Here is a 23,453-nt window from a genome sequence, read left to right as displayed (position 1 = left end):
TATCAAGTGATGAGAGACAAGTATTCCTGCCCCTGTGGAACTTATATCCTAGCACAGAAAGATAATCGAGGAGTATCTCAATTACAATGATTTGATTTTTATAAATTATATTAATGTATTAAATTATCACATGCACCTCAAAAATATGTACATTATGTATCATTTTTAAACATAAAATTTGAAATATAGTCAATTAACAATAAAAATAATGAATAAATAAATCAAATATTAGAAGGTGGTAAGTGCTATGAAAAAAAAAAAAGCATAGTAAGGAAGATCAGCAATTACAGTAGAGATGGGTATATCATGGGCTGTGACATTAATTAGATTGGCCAGGGCAGGACTCACTGAGAAGGTGGCATTTGAGTAGTGAAACTGGCCATGTGAATATGAGATGGAAAAGTTTTCCAGCTTGAAGGAACAGCTAGTTCACAAGTCTAACGCACTAGATTTTGAATCCTCCAAAAACAAATTTCATAAAATATTGGCAGAAATTCCTTAGCATGGTTCTATTGGATATGTTTAATGTGTATACAAATCCTGTTCTAATATCATTCTTCAAAACATAATTTCTTAAGCTTTACTAAGAAAAAAATTGCATATATAAAAGAACAGATGGTAGTAATAATAGCTACTACCGCTAGGTGTTTACTAAAAGTGAAGTTTTTTGGCATAAATTATTTCATTTAATCCTCACAAATCCCTTTGAAAACAGTATTATTGACTCTATTTTGCAGATCAGAAAACTGAGGCATAGAGGTGTTTGGTATTTAGGTGAGTTATCTCTAATGAGTAAAATCTGTTTGTCTCCAATGCTTAGGTCCTACCCACAATATACTTACACAGTATCTGAAGAGAAAACAGAAAACATTTACAGTTGTGTGAGTATAACACTTAGGCATAGCAGTCTATAGATTTGAGATAGACTACACATTATTATTATTATTATTATTGTATATTATTCTTTTCTGTAGTGAAATTAAAGGGAGAGAGGAATATAGTTAGAATTGCAAATGATGTGATCTAAGCCTTTCTAAACAAAAATCTTGGCCAGGTGCAGTAGCTCATGCCTGTAAGCTCACTTTGGGACGCTGAGCCAGGAGAATCACTTGAGTCCAGGAGTTCAAGACCAGCCTGGGCAATATGGTGAAACCCCGCCTCTACAAAAAAAAAAAAAAATTCAAAAATTAGCCAGGCATGGTAGTGTGTTCCTGTAGTGTCAACTACTTGGGAGGCTGAGGTGGGAGGATCATTTTAGCCCAGAAAGTGGGGGTTGCAGTGAACTGACACAGCATCACTGCACTCTAGTCTGGGCAACAAAGTGAGACCCTGTCACAAAACAAAACAAAAAAAAGATTTTTTGTTAATTTTCTTTTTCTCTAACTTATTTTCCACTGCCTCTTCTCAGCAAAACTTTATAGTTTGAGAACATATTCAAAAGAATAAAAGTTGACTAAAACACAATAGTTAAGCTAAAATTTTGCTTTAAATGATTTTAAATGTAGATAATTTCCTTAAAATTACAGACTATAATACTTCAGTATTCCATATGTGCATTTCTTAATCTCTTAACCCATAAAGAGAGCTTCCTTTACCTGGCATGAGTAACAAAAATGTAGTAGCAGGTTTGGGTTGTTTGTTGGTTTGTTTGTTTGCTTGTTTCAAGACAGGGTCTCTCTATATTACCCAGGCTGGTCTTGAACTCCTGTGCTCAAATGATACACCCACCTTAGCCTCCTGAGTAGCTGGGACTATCAGCACAGGAACCATACCTGGCCAACACTAGCAGTTTTGAGTCAACTTTTACAAGATGGAAAGAATAATTTCCAAGAAACAGAAACTGTTACTGGCAGAACATTAGATGCAATAGATTAATCTAATATGGTAATATCCATATTCCTAATTTAGTCAGGCAGAACATAACACCAAGTAGAAGGAAACCTACACAGCAAGCTAATACATATAGCAGATCTGATAAAGAGAGCCTGCAGGTCTTTCAATAACCACATAGTTGTATAACTTGTATTAAGAATAGTTCATCTCTATTTCTATGGTTGATCACTATTCCGGTACCACTTTAGGTAAAATAATGCCACCTACAAAGTTTGGCTTCATAGGGGACTTCTTACACTTACTGACTTAATAGGACAATGATATAGTTTGAATATATGTCTCTACCAAATCTCATGTTGAATTGTAATCCCCCATGTTGGAGGTAGGGCCTGGTGGGAGGTTTGGGGTCATGGGGTGGATCTCTCATGGTTTGGTGCTGTCCTCATGATAGTGAGTGAGATTTGGTTGTTGTAAAGCGTTGCGTCTCCCCCACTACTTTCTTTTTTTTTTTTTTTTTTTTTAAATTTATTTATTATTATTATACTGTAAGTTGTAGGGTACATGTGCATAACGTGCAGGTTTGTTACATATGTATACTTGTGCCTTGTTGGTGTGCTGCACCCATCAACTCGTCATTTACATCAGCTATAACTCCCAATGCAATCCCTCCCCCCGCCCCCCTCCCCATGATAGGCCCCGGTGTGTGATGTTCCCCTTCCCGAGTCCAAGTGATCTCATTGTTCAGTTCCCACCTATGAGTGAGAACATGCGGTGTTTGGTTTTCTGTTCTTGTGATAGTTTGCTAAGAATGATGGATTCCAGCTGCATCCATGTCCCTACAAAGGACACAAACTCATCCTTTTTTATGGCTGCATAGTATTCCATGGTGTATATATGCCACATTTTCTTAATCCAATCTGTCACTGATGGACATTTGGGTTGATTCCAAGTCTTTGCTATTGTGAATAGTGCTGCAATAAACATACGTGTGCATGTGTCTTTATAGCAGCATAATTTATAATCCTTTGGGTATATACCCAGTAATGGGATGGCTGGGTCATATGGTACATCTAGTTCTAGATCCTTGAGGAATCGCCATACTGTTTTCCATAATGGTTGAACTAGTTTACAATCCCACCAACAGTGTAAAAGTGTTCCTAATTCTCCACATCCTCTCCAGCACCTGTTGTTTCCTGACTTTTGAATGATCGCCATTCTAACTGGTGTGAGATGGTATCTCATTGTGGTTTTGATTTGCATTTCTCTGATGGCCAGTGATGATGAGCATTTTTTCATGTGTTTGTTGGCTGTATGAATGTCTTCTTTTGAGAAATGTCTATTCATATCCTTTGCCCACTTTTTGATGGGGTTGTTTGTTTTTTTCTTGTAAATTTGTTGGAGTTCTTTGTAGGTTCTGGATATTAGCCCTTTGTCAGATGAGTAGATTGCAAAAATTTTCTCCCATTCTGTAGGTTGCCTGTTCACTCTGATGGTAGTTTCTTTTGCTGTGCAAAAGCTCTTTAGTTTAATTAGATCCCATTTGTCAATTTTGGCTTTTGCTGCCGTTGCTTTTGGTGTTTTAGACATGAAGTCTTTGCCCATGCCTATGTCCTGAATGGTACTACCTAGATTTTCCTCTAGGATTTTTATGGTATTAGGTCTAACATTTAAGTCTCTAATCCATCTTGAATTAATTTTCGTATAAGGAGTAAGGAAAGGATCCAGTTTCAGCTTTCTACTTATGGCTAGCCAATTTTCCCAGCACCATTTATTAAATAGGGAATCCTTTCCCCATTTCTTGTTTCTCTCAGGTTTGTCAAAGATCAGATGGCTGTAGATGTGTGGTATTATTTCTGAGGACTCTGTTCTGTTCCATTGGTCTATATCTCTGTTTTGGTACCAGTACCATGCTGTTTTGGTTACTGTAGCCTTGTAGTATAGTTTGAAGTCAGGTAGCGTGATGCCTCCAGCTTTGTTCTTTTGACTTAGGATTGTCTTGGAGATGCGGGCTCTTTTTTGATTCCATATGAACTTTAAAGCAGTTTTTTCCAATTCTGTGAAGAAACTCATTGGTAGCTTGATGGGGATGGCATTGAATCTATAAATTACCTTGGGCAGTATGGCCATTTTCACGATATTGATTCTTCCTATCCATGAGCATGGCATGTTCTTCCATTTGTTTGTGTCCTCTTTTATTTCACTGAGCAGTGGTTTGTAGTTCTCCTTGAAGAGGTCCTTTACATCCCTTGTAAGTTGGATTCCTAGGTATTTGATTCTCTTTGAAGCAATTGTGAATGGAAGTTCATTCATGATTTGGCTCTCTGTTTGTCTGTTACTAGTGTATAAGAATGCTTGTGATTTTTGCACATTAATTTTGTATCCTGAGACTTTGCTGAAGTTGCTTATCAGCTTAAGGAGATTTTGGGCTGAGACAATGGGGTTTTCTAAATATACAATCATGTCATCTGCAAAGAGGGACAATTTGACTTCTTCTTTTCCTAACTGAATACCCTTGATTTCTTTCTCTTGCCTGATTGCCCTAGCCAGAACTTCCAACACTATGTTGAATAGGAGTGGTGAGAGAGGGCATCCCTGTCTTGTGCCAGTTTTCAAAGGGAATTTTTCCAGTTTTTGCCCATTCAGTATGATATTGGCTGTGGGTTTGTCATAAATAGCTCTTATTATTTTGAGGTACGTTCCATCAATACCGAATTTATTGAGCGTTTTTAGCATGAAGGGCTGTTGAATTTTGTCAAAAGCCTTTTCTGCATCTATTGAAATAATCATGTGGTTCTTGTCTTTGGTTCTGTTTATATGCTGGATTATGTTTATTGATTTGCGAATGTTGAACCAGCCTTGCATCCCAGGGATGAAGCCCACTTGATCATGGTGGATAAGCTTTTTGATGTGTTGCTGAATCCGGTTTGCCAGTATTTTATTGAGGATTTTTGCATCGATGTTCATCAGGGATATTGGTCTAAAATTCTCTTTTTTTGTTGTATCTCTGCCAGGCTTTGGTATCAGGATGATGTTGGCCTCATAAAATGAGTTAGGGAGGATTCCCTCTTTTTCTATTGATTGGAATAGTTTCAGAAGGAATGGTACCAACTCCTCCTTGTACCTCTGGTAGAATTCAGCTGTGAATCCATCTGGTCCTGGACTTTTTTTGGTTGGTAGGCTATTAATTGTTGCCTCGATTTCAGAGCCTGCTATTGGTCTATTCAGGGATTCAACTTCTTCCTGGTTTAGTCTTGGAAGAGTGTAAGTGTCCAGGAAATTATCCATTTCTTCTAGATTTTCCAGTTTATTTGCGTAGAGGTGTTTATAGTATTCTCTGATGGTAGTTTGTATTTCTGTGGGGTCGGTGGTGATATCCCCTTTTTCATTTTTAATTGCGTCGATTTGATTCTTCTCTCTTTTCTTCTTTATTAGTCTTGCTAGTGGTCTGTCAATTTTGTTGATCTTTTCAAAAAACCAACTCCTGGATTCATTGATTTTTTGGAGGGTTTTTTGTGTCTCTATCTCCTTCAGTTCTGCTCTGATCTTAGTTATTTCTAGCCTTCTGCTAGCTTTCGAATGTGTTTGCTCTTGCTTCTCTAGTTCTTTTAATTGCGATGTTAGAGTGTCAATTTTAGATCTTTCCTGCTTTCTCTTGTGGGCATTTAGTGCTATAAATTTCCCTCTACACACTGCTTTAAATGTGTCCCAGAGATTCTGGTATGTTGTATCTTTGTTCTCATTGGTTTCAAAGAACATCTTTATTTCTGCCTTCATTTCGTTATGTACCCAGTAGTCATTCAGGAGCAGGTTGTTCAGTTTCCATGTAGTTGAGCGGTTTTGATTGAGTTTCTTAGTCCTGAGTTCTAGTTTGATTGCACTGTGGTCTGAGAGACAGTTTGTTATAATTTCTGTTCTTGTACATTTGCTGAGGAGTGCTTTACTTCCAATTACGTGGTCAATTTTGGAATAAGTACGATGTGGTGCTGAGAAGAATGTATATTCTGTTGATTTGGGGTGGAGAGTTCTATAGATGTCTATTAGGTCTGCTTGCTGCAGAGATGAGTTCAATTCCTGGATATCCTTGTTAACTTTCTGTCTCGTTGATCTGTCTAATGTTGACAATGGAGTGTTGAAGTCTCCCATTATTATTGTATGGGAGTCTAAGTCTCTTTGTAAGTCTCTAAGGACTTGCTTTATGAATCTGGGTGCTCCTGTATTGGGTGCATATATATTTAGGATAGTTAGCTCTTCCTGTTGAATTGATCCCTTTACCATTATGTAATGGCCTTCTTTGTCTCTTTTGATCTTTGATGGTTTAAAGTCTGTTTTATCAGAGACTAGTATTGCAACCCCCGCTTTTTTTTGTTCTCCATTTGCTTGGTAAATCTTCCTCCATCCCTTTATTTTGAGCCTATGTATGTCTCTGCGTGTGAGATGGGTCTCCTGAATACAGCAGACTGATGGGTCTTGACTCTTTATCCAGTTTGCCAGTCTGTGTCTCTTAATTGGAGCATTTAGTCCATTTACATTTAAGGTTAAGATTGTTATGTGTGAACTTGATCCTGCCATTATGATATTAACTGGTTATTTTGCTCATTAGTTGATGCAGTTTCTTCCTAGCCTCGATGGTCTTTACATTTTGGCATGTTTTTGAGATGGCTGGTACCGGTTGTTCCTTTCCATGTTGAGTGCTTCCTTCAGGGTCTCTTGTAAGGCAGGCCTAGTGGTGACAAAATCTCTAAGCATTTGCTTATCTGTAAAGGATTTTATTTCTCCTTCACTTATGAAACTTAGTTTGGCTGGATATGAAATTCTGGGTTTAAAATTCTTTTCTTTAAGAATGTTGAATATTGGCCCCCACTCTCTTCTGGCTTGTAGAGTTTCTGCCGAGAGATCTGCTGTGAGTCTGATGGGCTTCCCTTTGTGGGTAACCCGACCTTTCTCTCTGGCTGCCCTTAAGATTTTTTCCTTCATTTCAACTTTGGTGAATCTGGCAATTATGTGTCTTGGAGTTGCTCTTCTCGAGGAGTATCTTTGTGGCGTTCTCTGTATTTCCTGGATTTGAATGTTGGCCTGCCCTACTAGGTTGGGGAAGTTCTCCTGGATGATATCCTGAAGAGTGTTTTCCAACTTGGTTCCATTTTCCCCCTCACTTTCAGGCACCCCAATCAGACGGAGATTTGGTCTTTTTACATAATCCCATACTTCTTGCAGGCTTTGTTCATTTCTTTTTCTTCTTTTTTCTTTTGGTTTCTCTTCTCGCTTCATTTCATTCATTTGATCCTCAATCGCTGATACTCTTTCTTCCAGTTGATCGAGTCGGTTACTGAAGCTTGTGCATTTGTCACGTATTTCTCGTGTCATGGTTTTCATCTCTTTCATTTCGTTTATGACCTTCTCTGCATTAATTAGTCTAGCCGTCAATTCTTCCACTTTTTTTTCAAGATTTTTAGTTTCTTTGCGCTGGGTACGTAATTCCTCCTTTAGCTCTGAGAAATTTGATGGACTGAAGCCTTCTTCTCTCATCTCGTCAAAGTCATTCTCCGCCCAGCTTTGATCCGTTGCTGGCGATGAGCTGCGCTCCTTTGCCGGGGGAGATGCGCTCTTGTTTTTTGAATTTCCAGCTTTTCTGCCCTGCTTTTTCCCCATCTTTGTGGTTTTATCTGCCTCTGGTCTTTGATGATGGTGATGTACTGATGGGGTTTTGGTGTAGGTGTCCTTCCTGTTTGATAGTTTTCCTTCTAACAGTCAGGACCCTCAGCTGTAGGTCTGTTGGAGATTGCTTGAGGTCCACTCCAGACCCTGTTTGCCTGGGTAACAGCAGCAGAGGCTGCAGAAGATAGAATATTTCTGAACAGCAAGTGTACCTGTCTGATTCTTGCTTTGGAAGCTTCCTCTCAGGGGTGTACTCCACCCTGTGAGGTGTGGGGTGTCAGACTGCCCCTAGTGGGGGATGTCTCCCAGTTAGGCTACTCAGGGGTCAGGGACCCGCTTGAGCAGGGAGTCTGTCCCTTCTCAGATCTCAACCTCCGTGTTGGGAGATCCACTGCTCTCTTCAAAGCTGTCAGACAGAGTCGTTTGCGTCTGCAGAGGTGTCTGCTGCTTTGTTATTGTTTTCTGTGCCCTGCCCCCAGAGGTGGAGTCTACAGAGACAGGCAGGTTTCCTTGAGCTGCTGTGAGCTCCACCCAGTTCGAGCTTCCCAGCAGCTTTGTTTACCTACTTAAGCCTCAGCAATGGCGGGCGCCCCTCCCCCAGCCTCGCTGCTGCCTTGCCGGTAGATCACAGACTGCTGTAATAGCAATGAGGGAGGCTCCGTGGGTGTGGGACCCTCCCGGCCAGGTGTGGGATATGGTCTCCTGGTGTGCCTGTTTGCTCAAAGCGCAGTATTGGGGTGGGAGTTACCCGATTCTCCAGGTGTTGTGTGTCTCAGTTCCCCTGGCTAGGAAAAGGGATTCCCTTCCCCCTTGCGCTTCTCAGGTGAGGCAATGCCTCGCCCTGCTTCAGCTCTCGCTGGTCGGGCTGCAGCAGCTGACCAGTACCGATCGTCCGGCACTCCCCAGTGAGATGAACCCAGTACCTCAGTTGAAAATGCCGAAATCACCGGTCTTCTGTGTCGCTGGCGCTGGGAGTTGAAGACTGGAGCTGCTCCTATTCGGCCATCTTGCTCCGCCCCCCGTCCCCCACTACTTTCTTGCTCCTGCTCTCACCATGTGAAACACCTGCTCCCTCTTCACCTTCTGCCATGATTGTAAGCTTCCTGAGGCCTCCCCAAAAGCAGATTCTGGCATTTTGCTTCCTGTACAGCCTGAAGAACCATGAGCCAATTAAACTTCTTTTCTTATAAATTACCCAGTCTCAGGTATTTCTTTACAGCAGTGCAAGAATGGCCTAACACAGAAAATTGGCACCAGTAGTAAAGTTTTGGTATAAAGATATCTGAAAACATGGAAACAGTGTTGGAACGGAGTAATAGGCAGAGACTGAAAGAGTTCGTAAGACTCAGAGGAAGACAGGAAAATGAGGGAAAGTTTGGACCTTCTTAGAGACTGGTTAAAACTTGTGAGCCAAATGTCAATAATGATATGGACAGTCAAGTCCAGGCTGCTGATGTCTCAGATGGAAATGAAGAACTTATTCAGAAGTGAAGCAAAGATCACCCACGTTATGCCTCAGCAAAAAGCTTGGTTGGATTGTATTTGTGCCCTAGAGATCTATGGACGTTTGAACTTCAGAGTGATGATTTAGGGTATCTGGCAGAAGAAATTTCTAAGTAGCAAAGCATTCAAGATGTGGACTGGCTGCTTCTAACAACCTATGCCCAGATGTGGGAGCAAGGAAATGACTTAAAATTTGAATTTATATTTAAACAGGAAGCAGAGCATAAAAGTTTGAAAAATGTGCAGCCTGGTTAGGTAAAAAAGAAAGAAAAAGCTTCTTCGGAAGAGGACTACAAGCAGGCTGTAGAGCAACCACTTGCTAAAGATACTTGCGTAACTAAAAAGGAGCCAAGTGCTAATATCAAAGACAATGGGTTCAAGTGATTCTCCTGCCTCAGCCTCCCCAACTAGCTAGGACTATAGGCGCACGCCACCACACCTGGCTAATTTTTGTATTTTTATTAGAGATGGGGTTTCACCATATTGGGCAGGCTGATTTCGAACTCCTGACCTCAAGTGACCCAACCACCTTGGCCTCCCAAAGTGCTGTGATTACAGCCATGGGCCACTGCACCTGGCCCTCTTTTCTTATAAATTATCTAGTCTCAAGCATTTCTTTACAGCAATGCAAGAATGGTTTACCACAGACAATTTCAATCCAATTCCAAATATCGACCTAGCTATGTGGCTACCTGGTTGCCAGTCAAAATACACAACTTTTGCCCACTGTACAACTATCTGAGATAAGGCAGCTATTTAAAGAAATTAAAACTAGGAAACTTTCCCTTGTCAACCAAATTTAACACATATAAAACACAGACTTACTTGTCAAATATAAAAAGCCATCTTTGATTCCAAGTCCCTTCTGGAAAAATCTTCATCTTGTGAATATTTTACTTCTTCTTCACTAAAAACAAGTATAATTAAAGGATGTGTAAACTTTTAAGATCGAATACTAAAATGAAACTGAAATCACCTGTTAGTCACATGTGGCATTTTCTAATCTAGTGATAAGAGTCTGTGTCATTATGAATTCAGTACACCCTTTTATAACTATCTCATTGAGGGGAAGAAATAGCATAGGTCCTTTCATGGGCTGACTAGGTTCCAAGCTTTCACTGTATTTGTCAAATAAGTCTAGAAAATACAATTTGCCTCACAACAAATCCAAATGGATAACATGTCATGTTTGAAAAGGAGGTTCTTAAATTTGAAGTACTCTAACAAAGTATCATTAACTTAGCCCTACCTACTTTTCAACCTTACACATTCTCAAATCGTATGCCCCCCAGAGCATATGATTGTTGGTCTGTATTCCCAAAATAAGCGCTGCTTTTCTTCTATTTCCAAGCCTTTGCTCAAGGTTATTTTCTGCTGCCTAGAATAACTGCCATCTATCTGACGAAATTCTGTCAATCCTTTAAGAATCAGCTCAAAACCCACTGTCTTTATGCTTTCCCAGATCATCCCAATAAATATGTTTCTCCCCTTTCTCCTTGCAATCTCATCACTTCAATTGTACATCTCTTCTAGTATTTACCCATATATGCTTTTTTTTTAAGAGACAAGGTCTTGTTCCATCACTCAGGCTGGAGTACAGTGGCACAATCACAGCTCACTATAACCTCGAACTCCTGGGCCCAAGTACTCCTCCAGACTCAGCCTCCCAATAGTGCTAGGATTACAGGTATGAGCCACCATACCTGAACCCACATATACTTTAAAAGTATCTCCTTCATGGTTATGACCCTCTAGAAAGCAAAGACTATCTTATTCATTTTTAACATGCCCTCAATATGTCTACAACATTACTTTGCATGTTGTAAGTAGATAATAAACTATTGTAAATGTGACTGAACAGAACGTAAAAAATCTTTGCTCTGATTTCTTGGAGAGGAACTTAAAAGTTCAAGTCACATTTCTAAACATATTCACAAAGACTTAACTTTGTATCTTTTTTTTTTTTTTTTTTTTTTTTTGGAGACAGAGTCTCTGTCGCCCAGGCTAGAATGCAGTGCCACGATCTCAGCTCACTGCAACCTCCGCCTCCTGCCTCAAGTGATTCTCCTGCCTCAGTCTCCCAAGCAGCTGGGATTGCAGGTACCTGCCACCATGCCCAGCTAATTTTTGTATTTTTAGCAGACAGGGTTTTGCCATGTTGGTCAGGCTGGTCTCGAACTCCTGACCTCAAATGATCCTCCTGCCTCAGCCTCTGAAAGTGCTGGGATTACAGGCGTGAGCCACTGCACCCGACCAAAAAATGTATCTACTTGTCTATAGGTTTCTTCACCTGGATATACCACAATCACCTCAATTTTATCTCATCTAAAACATAGTTACTATCTACCCTCTATTTGTACTCTTCTTCTAGTATCTCCTTGTATGACCCTATGCAAGTTGCCTTACTGTTAAATCATTTGGCCTATTTCTTCATCTGCCAAATGAGGAGCTTGGCAATTGATTAAATGGAATCCAAAAGGAAAGTGCAGGTGAAAGTTTAATTTTTAAAAAAAGCTAAAGAAACTGGACCCTGTCTCTCAACATATGCAAAAGCCAACTCAAGAAGGATTAAACATAAGACCTTAAACTATAAAACTACTAGAAGAAAACATAGGTAAAATACATAAGGACATTGGTTCAGGCAAAGATTTTGTGGCTAAGACCTCGAAAGCACATACAACTAAAATAAAAACAGACAAATTTGACTCTATTAAATGAAAAAGCTTCTGCACAGCAAAGGAAACAATGAACAGGGTGCAGAGACATCTGCTGAACAGAAGAAAGTATCTGCAAACTATTCATCTGACAAGGGACTAATATCCAGAACATACAAGAAACTCAAACAACTCAACAAGAGAAAACACAAATAATCCCATCAAAAAGAGGGCAAAGAACATGAATAGACAATTCTCAAAAGAAGACATACAAATGGCCAACAAATATATGAAAAAATGCTCAACATCACTAATCATCAGGGAAATGCAAATCAAAACCATAATGAGATATCATCTTACCCCAGTTAGAATAGCTGTTATTAAAAAGACAATAACAAATGCTAGAGAGGATGTAGAGAAAAAGGAACTCTCATACACAGTTGGTGGGAATGTAAATTAGTACAACCGCTATGGAAAACAGTACAGAGATTTATAAAATACACACATACACACACACACACACACACACACAAAAATAGAACTACCATATGATCTAGCAATCCCACTACTATTTGTATATCAGAGGGAGAACTGCACCTGCATGTTTATCGCAGCATTATTCACAATAGGAAAGATATGAAATCAATCTAAAAGTCCATCAACAAACAAATGGATAAAGAAAATGTGATGTATACACTCAATAAAAAACTATTTAGCCCTAAAAAATAATGAAATCATGTCATTTGCAGCAACATGGATGGAACTAGAGGTTACTGTGCTAAGTGAAATAATCCAAGCATAGAAAGACAAATATCACATATTCTTATTTATATGTGGGAGCTAAAAAGTTTATTTCAGCCAGGCATGGTGGCTCAGGCCTGTAATCCTAGTGCTTTGGGAGACCAAAGCAGGAGGATCACCTGAATCGCTTGAGTTCAAGAGTTCAAGGTTACAGTGAGCTATGATAGTGCCACTGCACTACAGCCTGGGTGAAAGCCAGACCCTGTAAGTAAATAAGTAAGTTAAGTAAGGAAATTAATTAACCTAAAGGATAAAAGAATGGGTGTGCCCCGATTCTCAGGAGAACTTTTCAGCAGAGTTCTTAAAAAGGGAAGATGTGCATAGCTTCCTGCCTGAATAGCCATTAATTGATGGCTATAGTAAATACATATTGACAGATTGAAATGCCTGATGTAGGAGAATGAACTCGATGAACTCACTACAGGATCTGTGTATTTTCTTTTAGGTAATTTATAACTCAACTTTTTTAATGGGAAGCGGTAGTTAACACTGGATAGTTAATACTTGGCTGATTAGAAACCGACTTGTTACAGAGAAAATGAGTCCCTGCCATCTTGGACATAAAACAGCTCCACAAGACCAGCCTAGCTCTCTGGGCAGGCGGGTAACACTGGGAGGCGGAGGCACGCTCCTTCAATCTCACAGAGCTGGGCAAGTGTTAGTGCGAGGCAGGTAGGAGCAAGGCTGCACACGCAGACTCTGTCAGCTGGGCAGCCGCCCAATCCCCGTTTTTCATTTGTAACAAAAATAGTGTCCACCTCTTAATAATGTTTTGAGGATTAAGGGAGTTAAGTGGCATGTTTGTAGAAAGCACTTAGGCACAGTAAGAAGTACTAAGTAAATATGTCTTACCAGTATTTATTATAAAAGATGAACAGGCTGGCCAGGCGTGGTGGCTCACGCCTGTAATCCCAGCACTTTGGGAGGCCGAGGCAGGTGGATCACCTGAGGTCAGGAGATCGAGACCATCCTGGCCAACACAGTGAAACCCCATCTCTACTAAAAATACAAAAAACTAGCCGGGCGTGGTGGCAGGTGCCTGTAGTCCCAGCTACTCAGGAGGCTGAGGCAGGAGAATGGCGTGAACCCGGGGGGCGGAGCTTGCAGTGAGCCGAAATCGCGCCACGGCATTCCAGCCTGGGCGGCAGAGCGAGACTCCGTCTCAAAAAAAAAAAAAAAAAAAAGATGAACAGGCTACCACTACTACACACATACACACACACAGCCACTGCCTAAAAGTCTGACTGGCAATCCTTCCTGGGATTTATTACTGAATAACGAACAGTTACCAAACCTGTCTGCCCCATCACAAGACTCTTCCAGATTAAAATGTCTCTCGCCCACTGGGATCCACTCGCCTGTCTAGGACACAAACCCGTGAAGCACCAGCCCCCGTGACAGAGCCAGATTCCCGCTTCGCCTCACGCCACCTCACGCCTCGCGCCAGCCTTCCCACCACTGCCGGCGCAGCCCGCGCGGCGTCACGTGACCTCTGGTTCTGCCCCCGGCCGCGCTGCCGTATCCCCGCCCCAGCGCGCCCGCGGTGTCACATGATACCTGCCCCCCTCTCCCCCGCTAGCCAATCCCCTCCCTCCCGGCTTGCGCGGCGTCACATGGACGCTACTCGCTGTCCGCGGCCTGTTGGTTTGTTCCGCGGTGGAGTATCCAGATAGGCAACACTGCGGCGCCGGCTGAGGCGGGAATGGCTGCTATACTGCAGCGCGTCGAGCGGCTGTCCAATCGAGTCGTGCGTGTGTTGGGCTGTAACCCGGGTCCCATGACCCTCCAGGGCACTAACACCTACCTAGTGGGGACCGGCCCCAGGTAAACGTTCTTCTCCAACTTCCCCAACGTACGCGGCCGGCCGCGGAGCCCGGGCTGTGACTGATCGCGGGTGTGCGGGCAGTGGAGAGCACCGCGTCCTGTCCCTAGCAGGGCAGCCCCGCGCCTAGCGGCCCGCCGGGACTGCACGCAAGACACTCGGATCTCGAAGCTAGCTAAAATACGACCACCCCGGGTGATAGCTCTCTAATTTAGCGAGAAATGGAAAAAAAAAAAAAAGAAAGAAAGAAACTTCCTGTTTTGAAACCCGATTTACTCTGCTTGATGTTTGAATGCCAGAGTGTGCGTGTTTAAACCTGAGGAAATTCGGGTGTCAAGAGTCCAAGAAAGGGTTTACTTTGCTCACTTGACTTTAACTGGTGTTTTGCCCAGAGTGGAACTTCCCTTCTCAAAAGCGATTATGTTGAGGCGATTCCCTCAACTCAGCAGCAGAGGGCAGGATTCTCTTGGCTTCCAAATTGGTTGTCTGTAGCCTGTGGGATCCTAAGAGGAGCTGACGTAACTAATTTGGAGAAGTTTTTTGTTTCAGTTGTTTGAGTTTAATTTGCAGACACAGTAACACACCTGTATTTCTAAGAAGATACTTTTGCTCTTGTTTAACTGCGTTCTGTTTTAGTGAAATTATGCAGGAATGGGAGATTTGGTTTACTGCATAGTAAGTCTTAGGCATTTAGCAACTTTTGTAGTCTTTACTGGATGAACCAAGAAAATGTAGTGTCTCTTGAGCGTAGAGTTTAATTGTGGAGTCAAGACATAAATAATTTTTAAAATATAATTGATTACTAAAAACGATTTAGTAAGTACAGTTAATTGAGTTTTCCTTGGAAGTGTCTACTGTTTGGCGTTTTTCCAGTAAATAAGAATTTTAGAAGCAGCAGACCTACAAGGTGGGCAGGTAAAAGATTAAGCTCAGAGTAAACAAGGCAGGGTCAGGTAGTTACCAAAGGTTTAGGCTACCACCAGAATCTAGGAGGATAGAGAATTAAGCAGGAAAAATGCCAGATCTCTAGGTTACAGTCTGTCTTGGCTGGAAGTCCCTCAACCAAGTAAATCCATAGGCGGTCTCTCTTCAGTGTGTCATCTTAAACTAGTCAATACCTCAGACAAAAGATGCATATTATCAGAATTACCCTGGAAAGTCTCTTAGAAGAACACCATGTTGGAGATCAGTGTATTGTCTCAGTAAGTTCAGCACAACCTGCCTTTTTTCCAGCGTTGAAACAGATGGCTGATTCTGTTTGAAAACCAGATGAAGAAATTGGCTTGTGTTTAGGGGCTATGTTGTACGAAAAATACACACTGTATCTTTAAACACTAGAATCACACTCAACATAGCAAACTGCTAGTGCTAAAAGAGACTTAAAGACTAACTGAGGGAAAAGCAGATTCATAGTCTCCTGTCTTAAATTACTTAACACTGTTGCTCACGTAAATTAATGGAGTGGAATGGCCAGTGGAATTACTTGCACTATGTAAATTATTTCTCCAAATAGTTGAACTACAGAGTCTGTATAGTTGAGCTAGAAATAAGTGTAGATGATGCTACTGTATACAGTAAAACATGTACAGTAAAAGGTGGCTAGAAATTAATATTAATTGACCTCTTGTCAGATGTTCTGAGATTGGTGTCCACCCACTCCGCTTCACAAAACAGTTCTAAGATCACAAGCGGCTTTTGTATCACTAACCTCAATGGTATTTTTTCTGTTCTCATCTTCCTTGAACTTCAATGCTTTGACACCATTGACCACTCCCTCCTTAATTTGCCAACACCACATTCTTCAGGTTTCCTCTTACCTCTCGAGCTGCTCTTTCTCTTTCACCTTGATAGAGTCACCTTCTTTACCAAATCTTTAATGATTTTAGTTATTCAAGATGTAATCCTCATCTCTCATGTCCTTCTACTGTTTTCTCTAGGTGACCTCATCTACTTCTTTGGCTTTACCTTTATTATCTGTTTATTATTAACTACCAAATATATAGCTCCAGTTCAAATTCCAAACTTGATCTTCAGACTAAGTAGCCAACTTTTAAATCTATTTGCATGACTCACTGCTGTCTGGAACTCAGTGTTTTCCATACTGAACTCATAAACTTTCCCAGAAAACTGCCAGGTCCTCCTCCAGTTGTTCATATCTTGGTAAACAAAACCATCAAAGGAAATGCCTAAATACCCTCCCAGACATTTATTTGCTTCCTACTGCATATCCAAGCCATTATGAAGATCTATTCATGTCCCCTGCTACCACTCAGTCCAAGCCAGCACAACTCTTGCTTAGGCTACTGTAATAGCCTCCTAACTGGCTTCTGTACGACTACTTCTGTCTCTCTCCAATCCAATCTTCCCTATGTAGCCTGAGTGGTATGTTAGGAATGAAAATTGGAAGGCCTTGTGTATTCTGACCTCCATCAGTCTTATCGGGCTCCTGTCAAACCTCTCCCATTCCAGCCATGCTGGCCTTATAGTGTTTCAGATGAGGTTTATGATACCCTGTCTCAGGGCCTTCATGCATGCTTTCCTCTTTCTTCCACTCTTCCCTCCCTTCTTTATCCAGCTAATCTCATTCATCCTTTAGAGCACAGCTGAAATACCATTCCCTCATGGAAGTCTTCCCTGACCCATCAGACTGTATTAGAAGCACTCCATACTTTTCATGGTCCTTATCTCAATGATAATGAAATGATTTTTTTGTGCAAGAAGCTTAGTGTCTTTCCACACCTTCATACCCCACTATAACATCAGTTCAGTGAAAGCGTATTCATGGCTATATCCCCAGCACCTAGCACAGAGCCTTATACATGATACAGGTGGAACACTAAATAGTTGCTGAATGAATGAGCATTCTGTACATTTTCTCCTAATTTTCACTATAATGACTCCAAGACTGCTGGATAACTATAGTTTTAGCTAGTCTTCCTTTCTCATCTGATCAGCCCATGGATGCCAAATGAATTTCACTAAAACACTGCTAGACCTAACTGTGATGCTTAGTACATAGGCACTCCATAAGCATTTGAATCAACTAATGACAGCCAAATTGTCCAGTATTTTCACTTTCCTCCTCTGCTCAAGAACCTCTAAAAGCTGCAATTTTAACCTTTCCTATCAAAATTGTACATACTTTGTGGGCAGATAGTGTGGCTGATAATAGAAAAAGGCAGTCAAGTGGAATAGAATTAAAACTCTGGACTCTGGTTACCTAGATTAAAATCCTGGTGCCATTTACTAGCCATATGACTTTGGACAAGACAGCTCTAAGCTTCAGATGCCTGATACAACCCAGTGAAGGTTGTATAGTACCTACCTCATTAGATGTTATGAGGATTCAGTGAAATTTAAGTGAAAAAACATATATGAAAAGTACTTAAGTTGTAGCACATGGAAAACATACCATGTTAGCTATTATTTTTATCACTTCTGCTTTCCTCATAACATCTAGACAACACTGGGCTCATAGTAAGTGTTCAGAAAATATCTAATAGGCCGGGCTCGGTGGCTCAAGCCTGTAATCCCAGCACTTTGGGAGGCCGAGACGGGCGGATCACGAGGTCAGGAGATCGAGACCATCCTGGCTGACACGGTGAAACCCCGTCTCTACTAAAAAATACAAAAAACTAGCCGGGTGAGGTGGCGGGCGCCTGTAGTCCCAGCTACTCGGGAGGCTGAGGCAGGAGAATGGCGTGAACCCGGGAGGCGGAGCTTGCAGTGAGCTGAGATCCGGCCACTGCACTCCAGCCTGGGCGACAGAGCGAGACTCCGTCTCAAAAAAAAAAAAAAAAAAAAAAAAAGAAAATATCTAATGATTTTGTAAGAGTGACAGCAAATAGAGACCAGTTAATACCTATCTTAATATTGACATAAAATACATATAACAAGGAATTTGATTCTACTAATTTTCCATCAATTGAACATTTTTTTCTTCATTCATGTAGCAAATAGTTATTGTGTGCCTACTGTGTGCCAGACACTTTGCTCTAGTGAATAAATCGTTCATAGACCTATACAGATTCATCTATTTTCTTTAGCCCTTGATTAGCATAATTTGCATTTGCAAAATGACCTCCTAAGATACAGGATATTATTGTCTTGACCAAAAAGAACAAAGTCAGCTAGCCCATGTAGAGATGATACTATCCAATCATCTATTATAACTATTCACAGACATCATGTTTAGAGTAACTGTTTGCTAAGGGAGAAACTAATAACATTTTTTTCAATTTCAAAACTGTTAACAGTTTTTTTCAAATGTATAGCTGAAGTTTTATTTTTGCCACATAAAGAATGATTCTAAGCATTTAACCTAAGCAATCCCCTTCTGCTAGAGAGGCCGTGTTTTCAATGGAGAAGTCACTGACCTTGCATCTGAACATCTAGTGCTTCCCGGCACTGCCTCTTGCTAGTTATATGACCTGGAGCAAATCACTTAGCCTTTCTGAAGACTAGTTTTCTTAAAATAAATAATTAATAAAGTAATAATTCCTCCCTAGAGTTGATATGAGGATCAAAAGAAATAGTAAATATGAAAGCTCCAAATGGTTTAAATTGCTCTGTCAATGTAATATGTTATCAGTGTGACTTTTTTTTTTCCCTCAAAGCTTGTTGCAAACTCATGTTTTAGGTTTGATAGCATCTAGACACCCCTCCTTTGTTCTGAATAGATTGTATTAATTCCAGAACTTTTTTCTGTTTTCTTTCTTTTGAGAGCCCTTCTTTTGTCAATTCCAATTTTGTTAGACCAAGACAGGACCATTAAGAGACCTAAAACTGGAGGCCCAGAAACATGTTCTTCAGTACCACAGTCATATGGTCACTCAAACTTTCAACTGCAAACAACCAGCACAGGCATTCTAAAAGATCTGTTTTCTTTGCTACTAGATTTTATCAAATTCGTGTATCAACCCTGTTAATTTTGTCATGATCAGTGTGATGTGATCTGGTCTTTAAATTACAGAGATTTATATTCATTTTTAGATTATGAGATATTTCAAAACAGAGTTTCTTGGGAGGACGGGAAGGCAAGGATTAAGATATAATTTTAAAAGTGGTGGGGCCTTGATGGATTGAAAAAATTTGAGTCTTACATGAAGCGTGGAAGGATTCTTTTTGAGGACCAGAAGACCCACAAAAATAGTCCCAGTGACTCTACTCTAGGGGCAGTGAGAATTTGTGGTAAATAACCCCAAATGCATGGAGGCAGCCAAAATCTAGGATGGGTGGGCTAGAGAGTGTTATTGGAGGTATCATAGTATTATAGTTTTGTCTATTTTTAATTTAGCATGACTAAATATGCACAGTGCTAAGTGCAGTACAATGTATTATAGATAAACAAATAAATCCATAAATTCCTTGAACCAAACAGACAAGCTTTCTGCCCTGAAGGGACTCAAATTTGTAGGGTAGTATTGGGTGTGGAAATAGGCAATAAAAAAATAAATATGTAAATACATAATATGTTACATGGTAATAACATGTAATAACATTTTTTTGCTATGGAAAAAAAGCGAGGTACAATGACTAGGAATAGCATCGGAATTCTCTCTGACCCAAATCACACTCATCTCAAATTTGCTCCCTCCAGGGTTTACCTTCTTGATTAATGGCACACCAATCCTCCCACCTAGAAACCTCAGAATCGCCAACTGTTTCCCTCCTTCCACATCTAGTTGTTTAACAAATATCCTGTTGGTTGGTTGATTGTACCTTCTAAATGTTCTTTAAGCCATCTCTTCCTTATATTTCAACTACCAACAGAACCCTATAATAAATGCCCCCTTGGTCCAATGTGACCACCTGGGCTCCTGTCTCCGGATAGGATAGTTCAACACTGTGTTTCTGAAGGACATCTACTGTGCTACAGAACATAGGGTGCAGATAGAAGCCAATGGGCTATGAGGCCATTGCCCTCCTCCCTTATGAGAGGCCAGTTTGTTTTTGTTGGCTCTGGGTCTCAGGGAGTAGGGTTAGGGAAACAAACCAACCAATAAAAAATAGCCATCCAGTTACTCACTGTTTAATTTTAATGCTTTGCAAAATGCTTTCTATTGTATGTTACTTTTATTGTTTATTTCCAGTCATATGCAGTTCCCCTTCTCACCAACAGTTGAATGTAAGCAGGGTTGTTTTGTCCTGCTTACTGCAAGAACAAAGTTGTAGCACATATTACGTAATCCGTAAACAGTTATTGATCAATGAATGAATAACTCAGACTTTTCATCGAGGCTAATCTGTCAGCCAGCATGAATTAGTGAGGTGTTACTGTGAAACAGAACGAGTAAAGAAGTTTGTGAATTGGATCTTGAGCTGGGCATGGTGGCTCAACACCTGTAATCCCAGCACTTTGGGAGGCTAAGGTGGGAGGATTGCTTGACCCCAGGAGTTAAGAGACCAGCCTGGGCAATATGACGAAACACCATCTCTACAAAAATGAGCCGGGCTTGATGGCGCATACCTGAGTCCCAGCTACTCAGGAGGTGGATGTGGGAGAATCGCTTGCACCCGGGAGGTCAAGGCTGCAATGAGCTGAGATCACATCACTGCACTCCAGCCTGGGTGACAGAGCAACACCTTGACTCCAAAAAAAAAAAAAAGTGGATCTTGAGGCACATGTCACCCTGATGTCTTTAGTTCAGCAAAACTTCATAAAGGCCACCTCATGAAACCATGAGGAAGGGCAAACAAAATATAAGGAAGATTCAGAACCACAAGCAAAAAGAAAAAAAAAAAAAACAGCTAATTGGGTTGTCTAAGTAAAGAATGAAAATAGCTCAGACGTTTTTCCCATGCTTCACTAAAGCCTTCATTTTCATGTGTCAGGGTGCTAATGTAAAACTTCAGTGATAAGTTCTATATCTAGTGCCAAAGACTAGTTCCTTTAGGGGTGCCATCGAATCAAAATCTTTCATATCTATAAAACTTTTGAAATATACTGAGATATGAGATCTCAAAGGCAGATAGATAAGAGCACATATTCTGGCATCAGAATACCTGGGTTTGAAAGATGTTTCTGCCATTTGTCTGTAGAGTAACCTGGGCAAGTTACTTCTAAATATAATGATAAAATATCTATGATAACCAGTTGTTATGAGGAATGCAATTGTTAAAATATGTAAGGTCCTTGGAATGGTGCCATGTTTTCTTTAATTGCTATGTAAATGTTCAAGATTATTGCTATTATTCCTTGTTTAGACTTAGATTTAGCTCTAATTTTTTTCAGAAAACTTTCTTAGGGTGAGATTACTGTAGTTAAGCTGAAGTGACATAGCTGTTTTTTGAGCATGTTGAAAGTAAAATAATTTTTGCAGTTTCTTTAATGTAAATTATCTGTGTACAAAATAATGCTAATATCAACTCAGCGTTCCAATTGTGTGATTATCTTCCATTTAATTTTCAGGAGAATCCTCATTGACACTGGAGAACCAGCAATTCCAGAATATATCCGCTGTTTAAAGCAGGCTCTAACTGAATTTAACACAGCAATCCAGGAAATTGTAGTGACTCACTGGCACCACGATCATTCTGGAGGCATAGGAGATATTTGTAAAAGCATCAATAATGGTAAACAGAAAACATTCATTAAGCTCATTGAGGAAAGCCATGTTTGGAGAATAATTTATTTCAGTTACAGAGCTAAGTAGTCTATAAACCATTTACTAAATGCCTCAGTTTTAAATGGTACTTTTAGAAATTGATGAGACTGTTGAATATTGTGCCTAGTTTTAACAAAGGAGGAACGGAAAGTCCTGATTTCTGTTTCAAATCCTCAATTTTACTTTAGTCTGTGAGTTACTATTCAGACTCAATCATAACCAACAACTGTTGAGCATTTACTCTGTGCCAGGCACTGCACTAAACAATTTATGTGGATACTGTGAGGTAGGTGCTCTTATTGTTCACATTCTAACAGATTATCTCAGGCCTTCTATAACTTTAAGGCAGTTACTAAGATATGCTGAAATTCAGGGAAGATATCATTGTATTGATAATTCATTGTCCCTGAAACCTATACAGTATTGATATTTTCCATCTCTTTATTTCCTCATCCCACCATCATATACCTAAATTTGTTCATTCATTCATTAAACAAATATTCCTTTTACTGTTATACGTCAGACAGTGTTCTTGGCACAAGGGGTATGGCAGTGAACAAAACAGACACTGTTCTCATGGAGCTTTCATTCCAGTAGGGACGTTAATGGTAAATAAATAATAGATCAGTCTGGGTGCAGTGGCTCATGCCTGTAATCCCAACACTTTGGGAGGTCAAGGTGGGTGGATTGCTTGAGCTTAGGAGTTCAAGACCAGCTTAGGAAACATAGCAGGACCCTGTCTCTCCAAAAAAAGTGCAAAAGTTTCCCAGGTATGGTGGCATGCACCTGAAGTCCCAGCTACTCAGGAAGCCAAGGTGGACAGATTGCTTGAGCCAGGGAAGCTGAGGCTGCAGTAAGCCATCATTGTGCCACTGCACTCCAGCCTGGGCACCAGAATGAAAAAAAAAGAGAAAAAAATAGATCAGATCATCATGGGTGCTATGCAGGAAAATAAAGGTATAATAAGAGAAAGGGAAGAGAGAGTAAAGTGGAGAAGGGCAAGGGCTGTTATATCCAGAGTGGACAGAGAGAAGGAGCAAGCTCCTGGCAGTAAGGCCTGCCAGGCAAACAGCATTGCAAGAGCAAAGATGCTGGAATGAGAGTGTGGTTGGCACATTCGGGGCACAGTAAGGAGGTCAAGAACATTCATGCTCATTTACATTGAGCTAGTATTTTTAAACATTTGTAAAGATCTGCTTTTTTAGGCCTTGTGACTATAATTGGGACATCTCAGCTACCACACCCAATATCACCAGGCGGCCAGTTATTAAAAAAACTGGCAACCAAGCTTCCTTACCCTCTTAGCTCCTTTCTTCCAATCTAAGGGCACTGTATACCACAGGAACTTATAATCTCTCAGTCTGACTTTTCCTTCTCTTGTCTTGCCTCTTTTAATGTTGTCTTAAACCTCTTCTTTTAATCTACCTATTAAATCTTGTGAATTAAAAAACTATTTTATGCCAGAGACGGTGGTGTGTGCTTATAATCCCAGCTACTCAGGAGACTGAGGCAGGAGGATAGTTTGAGCTCAGCAGTTCAAGACCAGCCTGAGCTACAAAGTGAAACCCTGTTTGCGGG

General features: G+C 40.6%; 2 protein-coding genes across 6 annotated transcripts in view; one reads left to right on the top strand and one right to left on the bottom strand.

The window, feature by feature from the left end:
- Positions 1 to 13,914, bottom strand: part of XKR9 (XK related 9) — a 64,430-nt gene extending 50,516 nt beyond the window's left edge. The window contains exons 1-3 of one of the 4 annotated variants that reach the window (XM_025393553.1): positions 13,741 to 13,881; positions 9,817 to 9,898; positions 349 to 459 (exon numbers count right to left, since the gene is read on the bottom strand). The gene's annotated coding sequence lies outside the window, so the exon portion shown is untranslated. Of the gene's footprint in view, positions 1 to 348; positions 460 to 9,816; positions 9,899 to 13,740 lie in introns of all 4 variants that reach the window. The other 3 variants (XM_025393551.1, XM_025393552.1, XM_025393554.1) reach the window with 3 other exon arrangements.
- Positions 13,906 to 23,453, top strand: part of LACTB2 (lactamase beta 2) — a 33,972-nt gene continuing 24,424 nt past the window's right edge. For both annotated transcript variants that reach the window (XM_025393556.1, XM_025393555.1), the window contains exons 1-2: positions 13,906 to 14,270; positions 21,680 to 21,843. In XM_025393556.1, coding sequence (XP_025249341.1) covers positions 14,149 to 14,270; positions 21,680 to 21,843 — 286 coding nt within the window. In that variant the 5' untranslated portion in view covers positions 13,906 to 14,148. The remainder of the gene's footprint in view (positions 14,271 to 21,679; positions 21,844 to 23,453) is intronic.

This window comes from Theropithecus gelada, chromosome 8 (assembly GCF_003255815.1).
Source record: "Theropithecus gelada isolate Dixy chromosome 8, Tgel_1.0, whole genome shotgun sequence".
Lineage (NCBI taxonomy): Eukaryota > Metazoa > Chordata > Mammalia > Primates > Cercopithecidae > Theropithecus > Theropithecus gelada.
This window is presented reverse-complemented; position numbering and strand designations above follow the sequence as displayed.